General features: G+C 44.5%; 1 pseudogene and 1 gene segment (V, D, J or C); both read left to right on the forward strand.

Annotated features, from left to right (window-relative positions):
• The first annotated feature begins 3,351 nt into the window (after window positions 1-3,351).
• On the forward strand, window positions 3,352-4,176 carry LOC129052357 (immunoglobulin heavy variable 4-38-2-like). The segment is given in 3 exon segments: window positions 3,352-3,427; window positions 3,510-3,830; window positions 4,076-4,176. Coding segments are annotated over 3 exon segments (468 nt in total).
• A 5,665-nt stretch (window positions 4,177-9,841) lies between these two features.
• LOC129052359 (immunoglobulin heavy variable 7-4-1-like) lies at window positions 9,842-10,333 on the forward strand (annotated as a pseudogene).
• Window positions 10,334-15,375: the final 5,042 nt, after the last annotated feature.

A 15,375-nucleotide genomic window follows, 5' to 3' on the forward strand; every position in this document is an offset into this window, starting at 1 on the left:
TTCTGTGGATGTTGAGTCTGATTATGCCACACACTCACACCAAGTGAGTATGGAAATGATAGTTACCTGCATCTTTAAGGTGTCTGCTGAGAGCAAGGCAGGTCTCTCATTAAGGTCCAAAGTGGCTTGATAGAGCAGGGAAGGAGACTGGCTCAGGGTTGTTATCATGGTTTGGTGGGGAGCGGGGGAGAGCATCCTACTTGCAGGAAGGGTTTTGTGGGGTTTCAAGGTCAAATTGGCATCAAATGAGGGAGCTCCTGTGATTTCTAACTAGATTTACCTTGTATGCTTAATAAAAGAGATGATGGAGGAAAGAGCCTTAAGTTATCAGCAGTCAGGCCTAAACGTAGAGTTTGTTGACTTACTCTAAATAGCAAGTATACAAATGATGAGTAAGAAAAGAGACAAGACTCCAATATGGGTGGACAACAGCCAGGTATGCAGAAAATGAGAAGACTGTTTATAACCAAAGAATAATGAGTAGGAGGAGGATATGGAAGAGGATTATGGTCCAATGTCTTGTGTGGAAGCTTTTCATGATTTGAGATCATCAGCTTATTCTGAAGGTCTTAGGTCACCTGTCTTCTTCAAAATATCAGAAGTGCCAGAGGATATGTGAGGATACATAGTTTAACTTCCTCTATTTGGGTAGCTTTACAATTGTGTGAAATTCTTAATTAATTAATTCTTTTTTTTTTTTTTTTTGAGACGGAGTGTCACTGTGTTTTGCAGGTTGGACTGCAGTGGTGTGATCATAACATAGCTCACGGTGATTTTAAACTTCTGGTTCATAGAATCCTCCCACCTCAACCTCTTGACTAGCAAGTAGCTATAGGTTTCCAGGGCGCTTCATCTACACTTGGCCGGTTCTTTTCATTCTTTTTTTTTTTTTTTTTTTTTTTTTGGTGGAGTTTCCCTCTTCTTGCCCAGATTGGAGTGCAATGACGCCATCTCAGCTCACTGCAATCTCCCCCTCCCAGGTTCAGGTGATTCTCCTACCTCAGCCTCCGGAGTAGCTGGGACCACAGGCATGTGACATCATGCCCAGCTAATTTTGTGTTTTTAGTAGAGATGACGTTTCTCCATGTTGGTCAGGCTGGTTTCAAACACCCTACCTCAGGTGATCCTTCCACCTCAGCCTCCCAAAGTGCTGGGATTACAGGCGTGAGGCACCACACCTGGCCTCTTCATTTTTATTCATATATTCCTTCAGCAGCCACTATGTTTTCCCACTGATTTCTTCAGTTTCCTCTTTACTGCCTTTTCCTTTTGAATAAGGCTGTTACTCCTGAGGGAAGATGGGAGGTGGGCCTGGACAGGGATTTGGTGCATTCCTCTCTCCCTTCCCAGTTATTATTGGTTTCTCCAGTGTCTGCAGAACAGTGGTTTTTGTGGCTTTACCTCTGCAGATAATTTCTCTTGCAATGTAGTGGTGATGGGGAGGTGTGTCTGGATGCATTTCAGCTGTAGTTGCTGTTTTGCTTTCCCAGACAGCGCCGTCCCAAGGGGTAGAGGGTGGAGCATTTTGTGGTGTATCCCCAGTACTGAAGAAAAAGGCTTCAATAGCAGGTGGAATTCCTCAACTGTATACACTCTGAGAATTTAAACAATAACTCCTCTATCACACTCAAATTGAAACCATCCAATGAATATGTCTACTTTAATCATGTGCTAACTTAAATGACATTTGGCAGCCTCTGTCCCAGAAAAGATTATCATCTGCTCCTGTTTATTTCCCTGCAAGTCTTTATGTCTCTTCAGATTTCAGATATATTGTTTGTCCTATAACATCAAAAATTTGATGTATATGTGCTAATTTGCAGATCAGTAAGTTTAGTAGTTGTTGTAAGAATAATAACACATTTTTATGGGATGCTTACGTCTCCAAGCTGAGAAGCAACTCTATGTGTAATACTAAGAAACTAGAAATGATACAAATATCAAGAAGATATATAGATAAACAGTAATGGCATGCTAATTTACTGTAATAACATCCATCATTAGAATCAATACATTGTTGATGCTCAACATGTTTGCACCATAAGTAGTTATGATGTGTGAGAAGCCACACAAATAAAACACATACTATATAATTCCTGTATAATAAATTCTTGAAACTCAAACCTAAAGTATTAAATGTGAACAACTGACTCAAAATATGGTGGGGGAAGAAAATAATTGGGAAGGAGGAATTGTAGAGGAACACAAGGAAACTTTTAAGTGTAATTTGTTTGTTCATTATTTGGATGGCTTTTTGGGCATGCACAGGTGAGCACGAGTAGAATTACATTTTGTTCGGTTTGTTTTTTTTTTTTTCTGGAGAGATGTGGTCCTACTCTGTGGCCCAGGCTGGAGTGTAGTGGTGGGATCATAGTTCAATGTAGCCTCCAACTTCTGGTCTCCAACAATACTCCTGCATCTGCTATCTAAGTAGCTGAGACTACCGTTGTGTGCCACCAGGCTTGGCTTGAGTACTTATTAAACCACACACTTTTTGCAATATTTAATGTATAGTAATAATGTCTCAATAAGACTATTACAAATCAATGAATGAATAATTTGTTCAGTACAGATTCATGGAAAAAAAGACACTAACATGATGAATGTCTGACATTTATGAAAATACAACTGCATGAAATGTGCTTCTCTTTACATTCATTAGGTAAACACAATAGTGCATACACATCACAGCGTGCTTTCATTACAGGACGAAAGTTCTGAAAATATCACTGGGGTGAACCACATTGTGCTGGGCTTGGTTCAGGGAGCAGTCAGGCCCAGTAATGTGACCTTCAACCACAGAATCCTAAAAAAAAAGAGGCTGCCCCAAAGTCCCCATCAGTTCCTGGACTCGCCATGTGTCTGTACCGTATCAGTGCATCTGGAGCTCCCTGGTGGCTTCAGTGATTCCTTGCTTGGTGTGCTGAGGTCTCACTGTATATTATGTTGAGTTTTCTAAGGCCATTTTCTATTGTAAGATCCACTCCCTGGGACAGAGAGATTCCCTCTAAACCTGATGGAGGTTCTGAACTACAAATAACATTAAGTGAATCCTGGTGTGTCTGAACTCACGTGATTGTTACATTAAGCTGTTGTTCCAATCTGTTTCCTCACCTGGGAAAAGAGGAGCCAGGACATAGTGAGTTGAGGCTCCAGGAAGATAACTGAATTCTCAGAGGGCACAGCCAGCATCCTCCTCCCAGGTAGAGCCTAAAAGACTGGGGCCTCCCTCCTCCTTTTTCACCTCTCCATACAGAGGCACCACCCACATGCAAATCTCACTTAGGCACCCACAGGAAACCATCACACATTTCCTTAAATTCAGGGTCCTGCTCACATGGGAAATACTTTCTGAGAGTCCTGGACCTCCTGCACAAGAACATGAAACACCTGTGGTTCTTCCTCCTCCTGGTGGCAGCTCCCAGATGTGAGTGTCTCAGGAATCCAGACATGAAAATATGGGAGGTGCCTGTGATCCCAGGGCTCACTGTGGGTCTCTCGGTTCACAGGGGTCCTGTCCCAGGTGCGGCTGCAGGAGTCGGGCCCAGGACTGGTGAAGCCTTCGGAGACCCTGTCCCTCACCTGCGCTGTCTCTGTTGACTCCATCAGCAGTGGTTACTACTGGAGCTGGATCCGCCAGCCCCCAGGGAAGGGGCTGGAGTGGATTGGGTACATCCATCATAGTGGGAGCACCTACTACAACCCGTCCCTCAAGAGTCGTGTCACCATGTCAGTAGACACGTCCAAGAACCAGTTCTCCCTGAAGCTGAGCTCTGTGACCGCCGCGGACATGGCCGTGTATTACTGTGCGACAGACACAATGAGGGGAGGTGAGTGTGAGCCCAGACACAAACCTCCCTGCAGAGAGGCGGAGGAGGCGGGCGCAGGTGCTGCTCAGGGCCAGCAGGGGGCGCGCGGGGCCCACAGAGCAAGAGACCGGGTCAGGAGCAGGTGCAGGGAGGGTGGGGCTTCCTCATCAGCTCAGTGGTCTCCCTCCTCGCCAGCACCTCAGCTGTCCCCAGGGCTCCTCTTTCTTTATTATCTGTAGTTCTACTTCCTCACATCCTTGCTGCAGGATTTAACAGTCACTGGCACCCTTTTTTCAACAAATTCCCACAAGGCCCATTTTACCTTCTTGACAAGCAAAATATTCTAAGGCTTCTCACTATCCCTTGATTGGCGTCATCTACTGCATCGTGTCCTTCTCTTAAATTCATGTGACGAAACCCCAATCCAAGTGGCTCTGTATTGGACAGAGGGATTTTAAGAGGGCAAATAAGTTAACTGTGGCCATAAATGTGGGACCCTAATCCAGTAGGACTCTTGTCCTTATGAGAAGTGGAAGACATCAGAGACCTCTCTCTCTCCACATGCACACAGAGGAAAGGCCATGTGGGGACGCACTGCACGAGAAGGTGGCCCTTTGCAAGCCTGGAAAAGGCCTCTCAAAAAACTAACCTTTTCTGCACCCAGATCATGGACGTCAAGACTCCAGAACAATAAGAAAATTAATATTTGTTATTTGAAATAACCTGGTCTTTGGTATCTTCTGACGGAAAGCCAAGTAGATTCAGAGATTCAATTGTGTTAGCTCCGTCTCCTGGATGGAGAAGCAGCCCACCAAGGCTGGACACATCTCTCAAATTATTTTCATAAAGAAACATAGATCCAAGATGAAAACCCCACCACATTTCTGCTGAGTCATTCACTTAGCAGAAGTCTCTGAGATCAGCCCTGGGGGTATGTTCTAGGTCGTGTATCTCACTTTCCAGTACGAGAATCCATGTAGATAATGAGAACCAGCCAGATGGAGTCCTGATCCCTGCCCGCCTTCTGCTTCCCCACAAGTGACCCACGGTCACAGAAAACCACTCCAGCATCACCCCTGTGTCTTCTACTCTCTGAAATCCCGCTAAAGCTGACCCCAAACTAGGAGCTATTTGGGGCTGGACTCTTGTTCTCTTCTTCTCAGTCTTCCATAAAGTCCAGGTGCAGAGTAGAGCCTCAGTAAAGATTGAGCTTCAATTCCCCTAACCCACATCATTCCCTTACATCCTTGTCATGAATCTGTCCTCTGCGGGCACCCAGGGCAGGTTACACAGGAATTGCCTGAAGCTGGTCTCAGGTGACCTGCTGAGACCACTGGTCATGCACACGTATGGTTTCAGGTCATGAAGGCTCTACTGCAGGACAGACCTGTGACTTGTGGAGCACAGACACCTGGTGACCCAGGGCCTTCTCTAATAACTCAGATATCTCATGTCAGTGTATATCCAGGTGGCCCCTCAGTGCAGCACACTAGGGTGATTACCCTCACAGGTGGCTTTTTCAGGCGGTGGACAGAAAATGGGATGGGCATGCTGGTCATTCCCATCATCGGTGATATCCAAGTGAATTTTAAATAAATGAAACAAAACTAACAACAAAGAGGAATGATATGTACCTGTATCTGGGAGGTATACTTGGTCCCATAACTGTCCTGGGAGTGGGTGTGAAAGGCCCTTTTGGATGGAAAGCCCTCCAGCATGAGTGAAAGCTGAAGGAATGATCACTGTAGGTGGAGGCTGGTGGGGAAGCTGGCAGGGTACATTTCCTGAGGCTGTTCCTGGGTGCGTGATGGTTCGATGGCCCATGTACATGAAGATGAGGGCTACACTCATGTAGGATCAAGGAAACTGTCCCATGGGAATGGAAGAAAAGAAAATGGAGATGGACACCCCTGGAGACAGCTTATTAGATTTGGTGGAGGAATGATGGGAGTTTATTCCAATGACTCCAGCATTTTCAGCTAAATATGAGTTGCATTAACAGACAGAATTATGAAGGGAAGGGAGAAGGAGTTTATAGAGGGAAAAAGCAGAACAGAAAAAAAAGAACTATGCAAGTCTTTCAAATGGTAGATGACAGAGTGGAGCTGATGCAGCTACTTCATTATTCCCGGAACCTACCAGAGACCTTGGCATTCCTGTAAGGCAGGTCTAGTGGTGATGAACTTGTCCACTTTTTGCTTTGTGGAGAAATGTTTCAAACATCCTACATTACTGAAGAAAAGCTTTAATTAGTGTAATATTTTTGCTCGACAGTTTTATTGGTTTTGTTTTATTTTCAGCAACTTGAATAGAATCATGCACATCATGATATTTGGGTGAACAACAGGCCACATACACGATAATGATCTCATTAGATTATAATACTGTATTTTCACTGCATTTCTTCCATGCTTAGATATGTTCATATATATACATACCTACCATGGTAATTCAACTGCCCACAGTATTCACTACACTTACATGATGTACAGATTTGTTACCTAAGAGCACTATGCTATCCCACACAGCCTGGGTGTAGCAGGGTATTTCACGTAGGTTTGTGTAAACACACTCTATGATCCTTGCACAATGACAAATTGCCTAAGGATGCATTGCTCCTATGTATCCCTACTGTTAAGCCATACATCATTGTATCTCATCTCTCTCCATTTTTGGTCTCTGTTAAAATTCTCGTGTTGTTTTTGCATTCTTCTCTGAGCTCATTGAACACATTTATAAGGTTTCCTTTGAATTTTCTGCCAGGTAATCAATATATCTCCTTTTAATTTGTGTCAGTTTCTAGTGCTTTGTTTTGTTACAGAATTTAGACTGCTTTTTTCTCTTTCATTATTATTATCACTTTTATACTTTCTCTGTTTCTTTCTGCTCATTAGAAGGAAAAGCCACTGTAACCACTCTTCACAGAATATGCTCAGGGCAAATGCCATCACCTGTTAGCCCAGTCCATGATTGTGGTGTCTCTTAAAATTTCATACTGGTCCAAACTTTTTGTTGTTGTTGTTAGTGGCACTCAGACCTATAGAGGATTTTAAGTTTTGCCCCTACTCTAAATTAGGTGGCATCAAAATTCATCCTGCAGGCAGTCTCTGATAAAGTGGAGGAATTGGACAAAGATTTAGCATGTATGTGGTTCATAAAAATAATGTGAGTTTAAGGTTTTCTCAGCCAGTTGCTACATATTGCTATTTTATAATCACTTCTTTGAATGTCTCTTGAGTTTATCTTTTGAAAATTTAGATCAGAATATATACCATGTTTGAGGCTTCTTGTCTGGCTTAACGATCTCCTATAGGTCAGTGTGTGAAAAGGCACAGAGTCTATCTGAAGAGGAGAACTCAGGGAAGCCCCAAAACAACAGAGGAGACAAAACTGAGGACTTTGAGGAATCTAAAGCTTCTGGGACCTGCAGCCTCCAGACATGCTCAGCACCCTCTCGTTATCCACGGACTAATTTCTTTCTCTTTTCTGAGTGGTATTTGCCAGGGTTCCTGTCCTCCACTTTGACGCTTTGGTATGTCCATGTGTGTCCATTGTGTTTCAGCCAGGGACACAGAACCAGGAAAACATCATGGCTTTTCTAGAGGGAGGTGACCTGGGTAATCAACAGTTGGAGTAGAAAGTGCCTTTGTCCATGTGTCACAGGCCTGAGGGCCACGGGCAGGAGGTCAGGAAGAGAGGATGACCAGACGGCTGGGGAAACCAGGATGAACAAAGCCACTCTCCTTCCTGGTGAGGAGGGGCATGTGGAAGCCTGGTGTCCCTGTAGGCCTGAACCACACTCACCTGCCCACTGCTACCTGCCAAGGAGGTGACCTGCAGAGCAGCAGCAGCTCCTGAGTCACTGACAGAGGCTGCCTCCTCCTACAAACCCTCCAGTATGTGTGCTTCCATGAGTGTGAGCCCCAGCAGATCCCAAAGTTTTCAATGGGTTCACCTAGCTAGTGTCTGTCCTCAGCTCCATCCCCAGGCTTCTGCCCTGGTTGTGTCCACAGTGTCACAGCAGTGGTGACAGTGACAGCCAGGGCCTGCAGTTCCCAGCGCAACAAGTTTGGAAGAATCAAGTCCCAGAACCAGCCTGGATTTGGGGTAAACACACAAATTTCACTCTGAGGGGAAGTGCTGGAAAGCAGCCTTGAGTCCTTCTCAGTGCACATGTGGCTGATGCTCTGCATCCCATCAGCGACACATGAGCTCTCCCCATCCCCAGCATGGAGCTGTTTCAATCACAGCAGGATGGGAATGTGTCTTCTCTCTGGGGGCTCTTTAAGCACAGCTCTTATGTTCCTGAGATTTGAGGTTTATAAAGATGTGTCAGTCACCCACAGAGTGGACCTGCACATGTAAGACAAGAACAGGATCCCCAGGAGAGGCACCTCATATGAGAAAGGACAGGCAGATTCCATCAGACACTGGTCCTCAGAAACCCTGACCAGCTACTCACCTCCCCAGGTCCCCTGTGCCTGATCAGTGCCTGTGTTTGCTCCTGAAAAGATCCCCATGAAGGGTCCCCAGGTCCTGCGCCCTTCCTTGATGTGCCTCTGGGAGTGGGGCTGGCTGGGCTGTGGGTCTGCTGTGGGTCTCCCCACAGGTCAGTGGCTCAGTGCAGGCTGCACCGACTTGGTGGGGCTGGCCTGTGGCTGACCCTCCCAGGGGGAGCCTGGGTGCTTCTCAGGGGCATCTGCAGGATCCCAGGTTCTGGGAGAACAGGGAAGCCACAGTGCGTGCAGGGCCCCATCTCCAGGTGTAAAGTGTTTGCTGTCGCTCTGTTGACAAGGGCGTATCCCCAGGCCTGGGGAACTGTGGGCTCATCACCAATGCGCTAGACACAGTGAGTAAGGCACATTTCCCTCCCATTACTGTGGGAAATCTAGGCACTGTGTGTGTGTGTGTGTGTGTGTGTGTGTGTGTGTGTGTGTAGATTAGGAGTTATGGAGTGGGCTCTGAGCCCCGTGATTTTGTAGGTTTAGAAATTATCTGATGAGATGTTCATCCAAAGGAACCGACAAGAGATTAGGTGTTCTCCCAAAGCCCCTGGGAGCTCCTGGACTCACTGTGAGTGTGGACTGATCCAGTGATTCCAGAGCTCCAGGGAAGGGGCTCCCTGGTGGTTTCATAGAATCCTTGCTTGGGGTCTTTCTGCAGAGTTCTCTGGCTGTCCTACGGCCAGTTTAGTATTGTAAGAGATGGTGTCAGCAGCACATGGTATCACATGTCACTAAATGAGCATTCTGAGCCAGGACACAGCCACTTCATACTGGGGGGAAAATGCTTTGGGAGCCCAGACAGGAGCCTCTCTGCAGTGCAAGGGCTGGGCTGCAGGGGGCGCTCAAGGCCCACCCATCACAGGCTTCACCCCCCAAAGCAGGTGCACAGGAGGCTGGGGAGGGATTCCCCTCAAGATCTGTGTCATTCTTCTAAAAAAAATCTAAAATAAGTATTTGACAAAGACTGCTGAACATTCTATAAATGGCCTATGCGATTGTGAGCATTTATCAAACTTGATGTTGTAATGAGAACCACTTTTATACTAGATATTTCTAACCCTGCTAGATATCTTAACAGTATGCAGCTGGAGGTTAAGGAAGCTTTTCTTTTATATAAATAAGTGCAACTTTTGGAGAAACACACTCATCCCCCGAATAAAACATTCATGTATTAAAGCCTAGAAATACTTTAAATTACCTCTGAGCCGTTCAAGTGTGGGTTCACAGTGAAGTCCTATTCTAGGGAACATTGTTCTCCAGGGGGAGAAGCTTTGTCAACAAAGAGCTTAGGGATGTATCAGGGGGCATATGGCCTCTAAGGGGATTATAGCTTGAACCCTTAGCATCCTCCTGTTGGTAATCCATGTGTCACTCTCCAATCTTTCTCATGCACTATCAGGTATGAAATAGCATCGCTCATGAATATGCAAATACCTGAGGTAAATATAGATATCTTTGTGCCCTGAGTGCATCACCCAACAACCACTACCCTCCTCAGAAGAAGCCCCTAGACCACAGCACCTCAACATGTACTGGACCTGGAGGATCCTCTTCTTGGTGGCAGCAGCAACAGGTAAGGGACCTCCCAGTCACCGGGCTGAGAGAGAAACCAGACCAGTCAAGGGAGACATCATGCACTCCTGTCTCCTCTCCACAGGTGTCCACTCATGGGTGCAGCTGGTGCAGTCTGAGCCTGAGGTGAAGAAGCCTGGGGCCTCAGTGAAGGTTTCCTGCAAGGCTTCTGGATACGCCTTCACAAGCTATGCTATCAGCTGGGTGTGACAGGCCCATGGACAAGGGCTTGAGGAAATGGGATGGATCAACACCAACACTGGGAACCTAACGTATGCCCAGGGCTTCACAGGACGGTTTGTCTTCTCCATGGACACCTCCATCAGCATGGCATATCTTCATATCACCAGCCTAAAGGCTGAGGACACGTGCAAGAGGCACAGTGTGGAAACCCACATCCTGAGAGAATCAGAAACCCTGAGGGAAGAGGCAGCTGTGCTGAGCTGAGGCAGTGAGAGGGACAACATGGCTGCACCCTTTGTTGACGTAGAGTTATACACATACATATATATACACCCAACACTGGAGCACCCAGATATATCAAGCAAATACAATTAGAGATAAAGAGAGATAGACCCAATACCGTAATAGCTGGAGACTTTAACACCCCACCCTCAGCATTGGACAGATCTTCCAGACAGAAAATTAACAATGAAATCTTAGACTAAATCTGCATGACAGACCAAGTGGACATAATGGATATTGACAGAACACTTCATCCAATGGCTGCAGAGTACACAATCTTTTCCTAAGCATATGGATCATTCTCAGGGATAGACCATATGCTAGACCAGAAAATTTGTCATTTTTAATTAAAAAGATATCACGTACCTTCTCTGATAGTAATGAAAGAAAACTAAAATAATAAGAGGAATTTTGAAAACACATGGAAATTAAACAATATGCTCCTTAATTAAACAATGTGCTTCCAAACTGAATGATATGCTCTAAAATGGGTTAATAAACAAACAAGAAAATTTTAAAATTTATTGAAAGAAATGATAATGAAAACATAGCATATGAAAACCTATGAAATACAGTGAACGTAGTACTAAGAGGAAAGTTTACAGCTATAAGCACTTACGTTAAAAAAGTAGACAACCATAACATAAATATCTTAGGAATAGCTCTCAAAAAAAACTAGAAAAGCAAGAGCAAATCAAATCCAAACATAGTAAAATAAAAAAGTTAAGATCAGAACATTAATAAATAAAATTGAAATAAATAAAACAATACCAAAGATCGATCAAATGAAAAGTTGTTTTTTAAAAAGATAAAAGACATCTATAAACCTTTAACCAGACTAAGAAAAAAACAAAGAAGACCAAGTAAATAAAATCAGAAAGAAAAACGGAAATATTACAACCAATAGTGCAGAAAATCAAAGGATAATTAGAGGCTACTAGGAACAACTAAGTGCCAATAAATCGAGATATCTGAAAGAAATGGATACATTTAGAGACACACACAACCTACCAAGATTGAGCCAGGAAGAAATTGAACAGATAAGTAACAAGTAGTGAGAGTGAAGCCATAATAAAAGTTCTCCCAGCAAAGCAAAACCCGGGACTTGATGACTTCATCACGCAATTATGACAAACATTTAAAGAAGAGATAACACCTAATCTCACTCAAAATATTCCAAAAATAGATAAAAAGTAGATAAGAAAGGGAATAATTCTTCCAAACTTACTGTACAAGGCCAATGTTACCCTTATATGAAAACCAGATAAAGACATACCAAAAAAAAAAAAAGAAAACTGCAATTCAATATCACTGATGAATATGGATGCAAAACTCCTCAAGGAATTCTTAGCAAACCAAATTCAATAACATCAAAAGAGCTTTCATCATGACCAAGTGTGGCTTATCCCAGAGATGCAAGGATGGTTCAACCTATGCAAATCAATCAACGTGACACATCATATCAACAGAATGAAGGGCAGAAGACATAAGATCAGGCCTTACCTTGTTCTCCTCACTCAAAGTCTACCATTAGTGCTTTGGTCCTCTTGGCCAGTCCTGCTGTACTTGGTCTCCCGTGATTCTGTTCCCAGGTCCTGAAACACTGGGTTTCTGCACACCTGGAGTCTCTCTCCTCTTTGAACATGGAGACCCTGTATCTTCAGAGAGGGATGATGCCTCATTGTGGCTACCATGCCCCATGCCCCATGCAAACAATTCTTCCAACACAGTCATGATTTTTCCTGTTGGAAATTGAAAAGTGATGTGGCAATTCTGTGTGTGTGTGTGTGTGTGTGTGTGTGTGTGTCCTCAGGCCTGTTGAGAACACAGCCGGGCTCTATGTATAACAGGAAAGCAACGTTTTCTCTATACCATCTATTTTCTTATAAAGTGTTCATAGGTAGTCAAAAGGAAATGAATCACAGTTTATAAGATGTTGGGGACTGGACTGATGTTGTCACTCAAGGCTACAATGGGGGCTCCAGGAAAAGAAATCTAGAAAAGGATAAGACTGTGAGCAAAGAAGCAAAACCTGGGGAGCAACAGGGAGAGGGCGAGCAAGGGTGACTCAACCGGGCAGGGATAACACCACTTACCACAGAGGGTGAAAACTCTGTGCTCAGCAAAGAGGAGAACTTACTCAGCATTTCCCCTAATCCTCCCTCCAGAAACGCGACTGCCAGGAAAGTTCACAATGTATCATCTCCAGCTGGGAACCCAAAAGAAGCAGGCAGATTTTAGGGCATAGGTCCTGGGCACAAGGTGTTTCCCTGGTTCCTACCCCTTTTCTTCCCTCTCTGTCCAGCAAAACTGCTTGTTTCTATCACTTGCCTTCCTGTCCTTGGGGTAAGAATGGATGCTTTGACACTCAGCAGAGGGATGCTCTTTCAGAGGAGGAATGAGTTTGTGTTATCTGATGCCTGAGCAGGACACTCACCTCTGGGAAGAGGCTCCAAGACAGAGGGTTGCCGTGGTTCCATCCCTTTATATGTGTGGGACTCCTGACACATGCACACTTTTCCTCAAACTCTGTTTATACCCCAGCAACAATGTGGGTGTTGTCAGCCTCTCTCCTCCCCTGATGATTGAGCTCAAGCTCTATCATCAGCTTGAGCACAATTTCCCCACGAAAGGCATTATTCTTTATCTCAAGAAGATCAACTTTTTACATGTCTTCGATGGATGACAGTTTTTCTGTGTGAGAATCTAGAAATAAGAAATGGGGTAATGGGGACAAGTGAGCTCTGTGTGTGACTCACCAGGAAGTCCACTCTTATTCCAGGTGTCCTGTCCCAGGAGCAGCTGCAGGTGTCAGGTCCAGGATCCATGAGACCCTCAGACACTGCCCTCCACCTGTGCTATATCTGGATTCTTTTTTTTTTTTTACCATGGATATTATCTGAGATGAATCCACCATCCCATGGGCAACAGGCTGGAATGGCTGGGGCACAGTTACTAGAGTGGATCATCAAGGAATACACATCATGCACCCTCCACCCAGGTCTGTGTCCCCATCAACAATGACTCAACCAAGAGCCATTTCTCTGTGAAGCTCAGCTCCGTGACCACCTAGGACATGGCTGAGGATTACTGTGAAAGACTCAGTGAGGAGGTGTCCTTATGAGCCCTGACACAAACCTGTCAGGGCACTTAGGACCTCCAGGAAGACTCAGGACCACCAAGGGGACTCATGACCACCGGGGAAGGGCAGGTTGCAGGAAGCACAGGGCCAGCCCCAGAGCAGGTGCGGGTGGAGATGAGAGGCTGGTTTACTGCCAGGGTCTGGGGCTGCTTCTCCATTTAGATGTTTCCTTCAGAGACCCTCCCTTATTTCATGATGCTCTGCTTAGCTCTATGTCTCTGAAATACCACAGTTTTGTTGTACCAGGAGGAAATCTTCTCTCAGGTGCTAAATGTAGAACAATCTCTCTGCCAGTTGTTGCCAGGGTCACAGCCCTGTGGAAGCTGAAGGGAACCTGGTAAGTCTTCTCCAGTCACATTCAGGACAGAAACCTTAGTGGGGTTCCCTGAGGAGAACAGTCTTTGGGAATTCTAACCTCAGCCAAGAGAGAGGCTGGGCCAGGGTCAGTGTCAGGTAGAACCTCAGAGGATTTATGTCTGACCCTTCTCCTGACACTAAAGCATGCAAATCAGTATCAGCACTGATCTGGGACCCCTATTGCTTCTAGCCCATTCTATTTCTTGTTAGTTGCATTTGTTGTTGATTTTCCTTTTGCTGTTCCTGATCCCTGTAAAGTGGAGATGTGCTTCCTGCTGTAAAAATTCCAGGGCTCAAGCCCTTTCCCTGCAGCTTAGGTGGGGCTCAGGTTGTGGCTCCTGTAGCCACATGGGAGAGGCTGATGGGACTATCTTCTCTCTCGTTGCTCAGAACCCTCCAATGTGTTGTGTGGAGACTCACCTGGGAATGCAAGTGGCCAATAGTTGTGAAAGGTATGAGCTTGTTTGGTCAAAATGGAATGTGGATGTGGAATTTATCCTGTGTTGTGCAAACTAACACAGGTTCACCTTCCTCACCTGTAGTGTTAGAAAGAGTGTGAAAGTTGTGGGACTCAAAACAGAGCCACTTGTGTTAACACCCTGACAAATGGACCTAGGAATGACCATGAAGGAGGGTTCTTAGGCCCATATTCCTGATAACAAAAACTATCATGAATAGAGTCTACTTAGCCACCATCTTGGATAGAAGCCCACCACAACCTTATTAAAAATTACATTTGCAAGGACATCAGCTCAGAAACTGGCTGCTCAACCTTACACTGATGCCACCATTGATACTGATTCTACAACTATATAATAATTATCTCAAAACAACTTTTGTAACCCACCTCATTTTCACTTCATAAACCTATGGATTGACATCTTGGAGTTACTGCTGCTTTGTAGATAACGATAAATAATAAGGCCTTTTAACAATGTTTGAAGCTGCTATTCTCTGATGTCTCTTCTAAAATGAAGAATTTCCAAGTGGATGACAATGAAAAAATTGTTAGAAAGATTTGGTGGTAAGGCGTCTTTAACATCCTGTTGAATGTTTCTGCATAGCACATCAATCCCTTAAAATACTTTGCTATATCTGCATTTAATGAATCAGAGTCTAATATTGAAGATGCAATTGAAAATACATGGGCCTTTGATGAATCAACTCATAGGGTGATAATGTCTGGGTTCTTGAGAAAGCAGAACCTGTGTTGTAAGTTTTAGTAGAGGTACCTTTTGCAAAGAAAGTTCATGTGTTTCTGAACATTATGCTACTTTTAACTTAAGAATGCAATATATGATTTATTTTTACTTCAAATTTTCCAGTAGATTTTTGACAGTAAGGACAGTGCAGCATTTGAGTAACACTAAAGGGTTAAAAGAGTTATTTTGTAATCACTCCTGTGAGATATGCACATCGCTCACTTGATATGGAAATTCAAATGTCACAGGTGGGAAAATCAGAATAAAGCAAATTTTATGACCTGTCATGGCTGTAGTTTTTGTCAAGCAAGTAATTCATGTCA

This window comes from Pongo abelii, chromosome 22, assembly GCF_028885655.2.
Source record: "Pongo abelii isolate AG06213 chromosome 22, NHGRI_mPonAbe1-v2.0_pri, whole genome shotgun sequence".
NCBI classification, from domain to species: Eukaryota; Metazoa; Chordata; class Mammalia; order Primates; family Hominidae; genus Pongo; species Pongo abelii.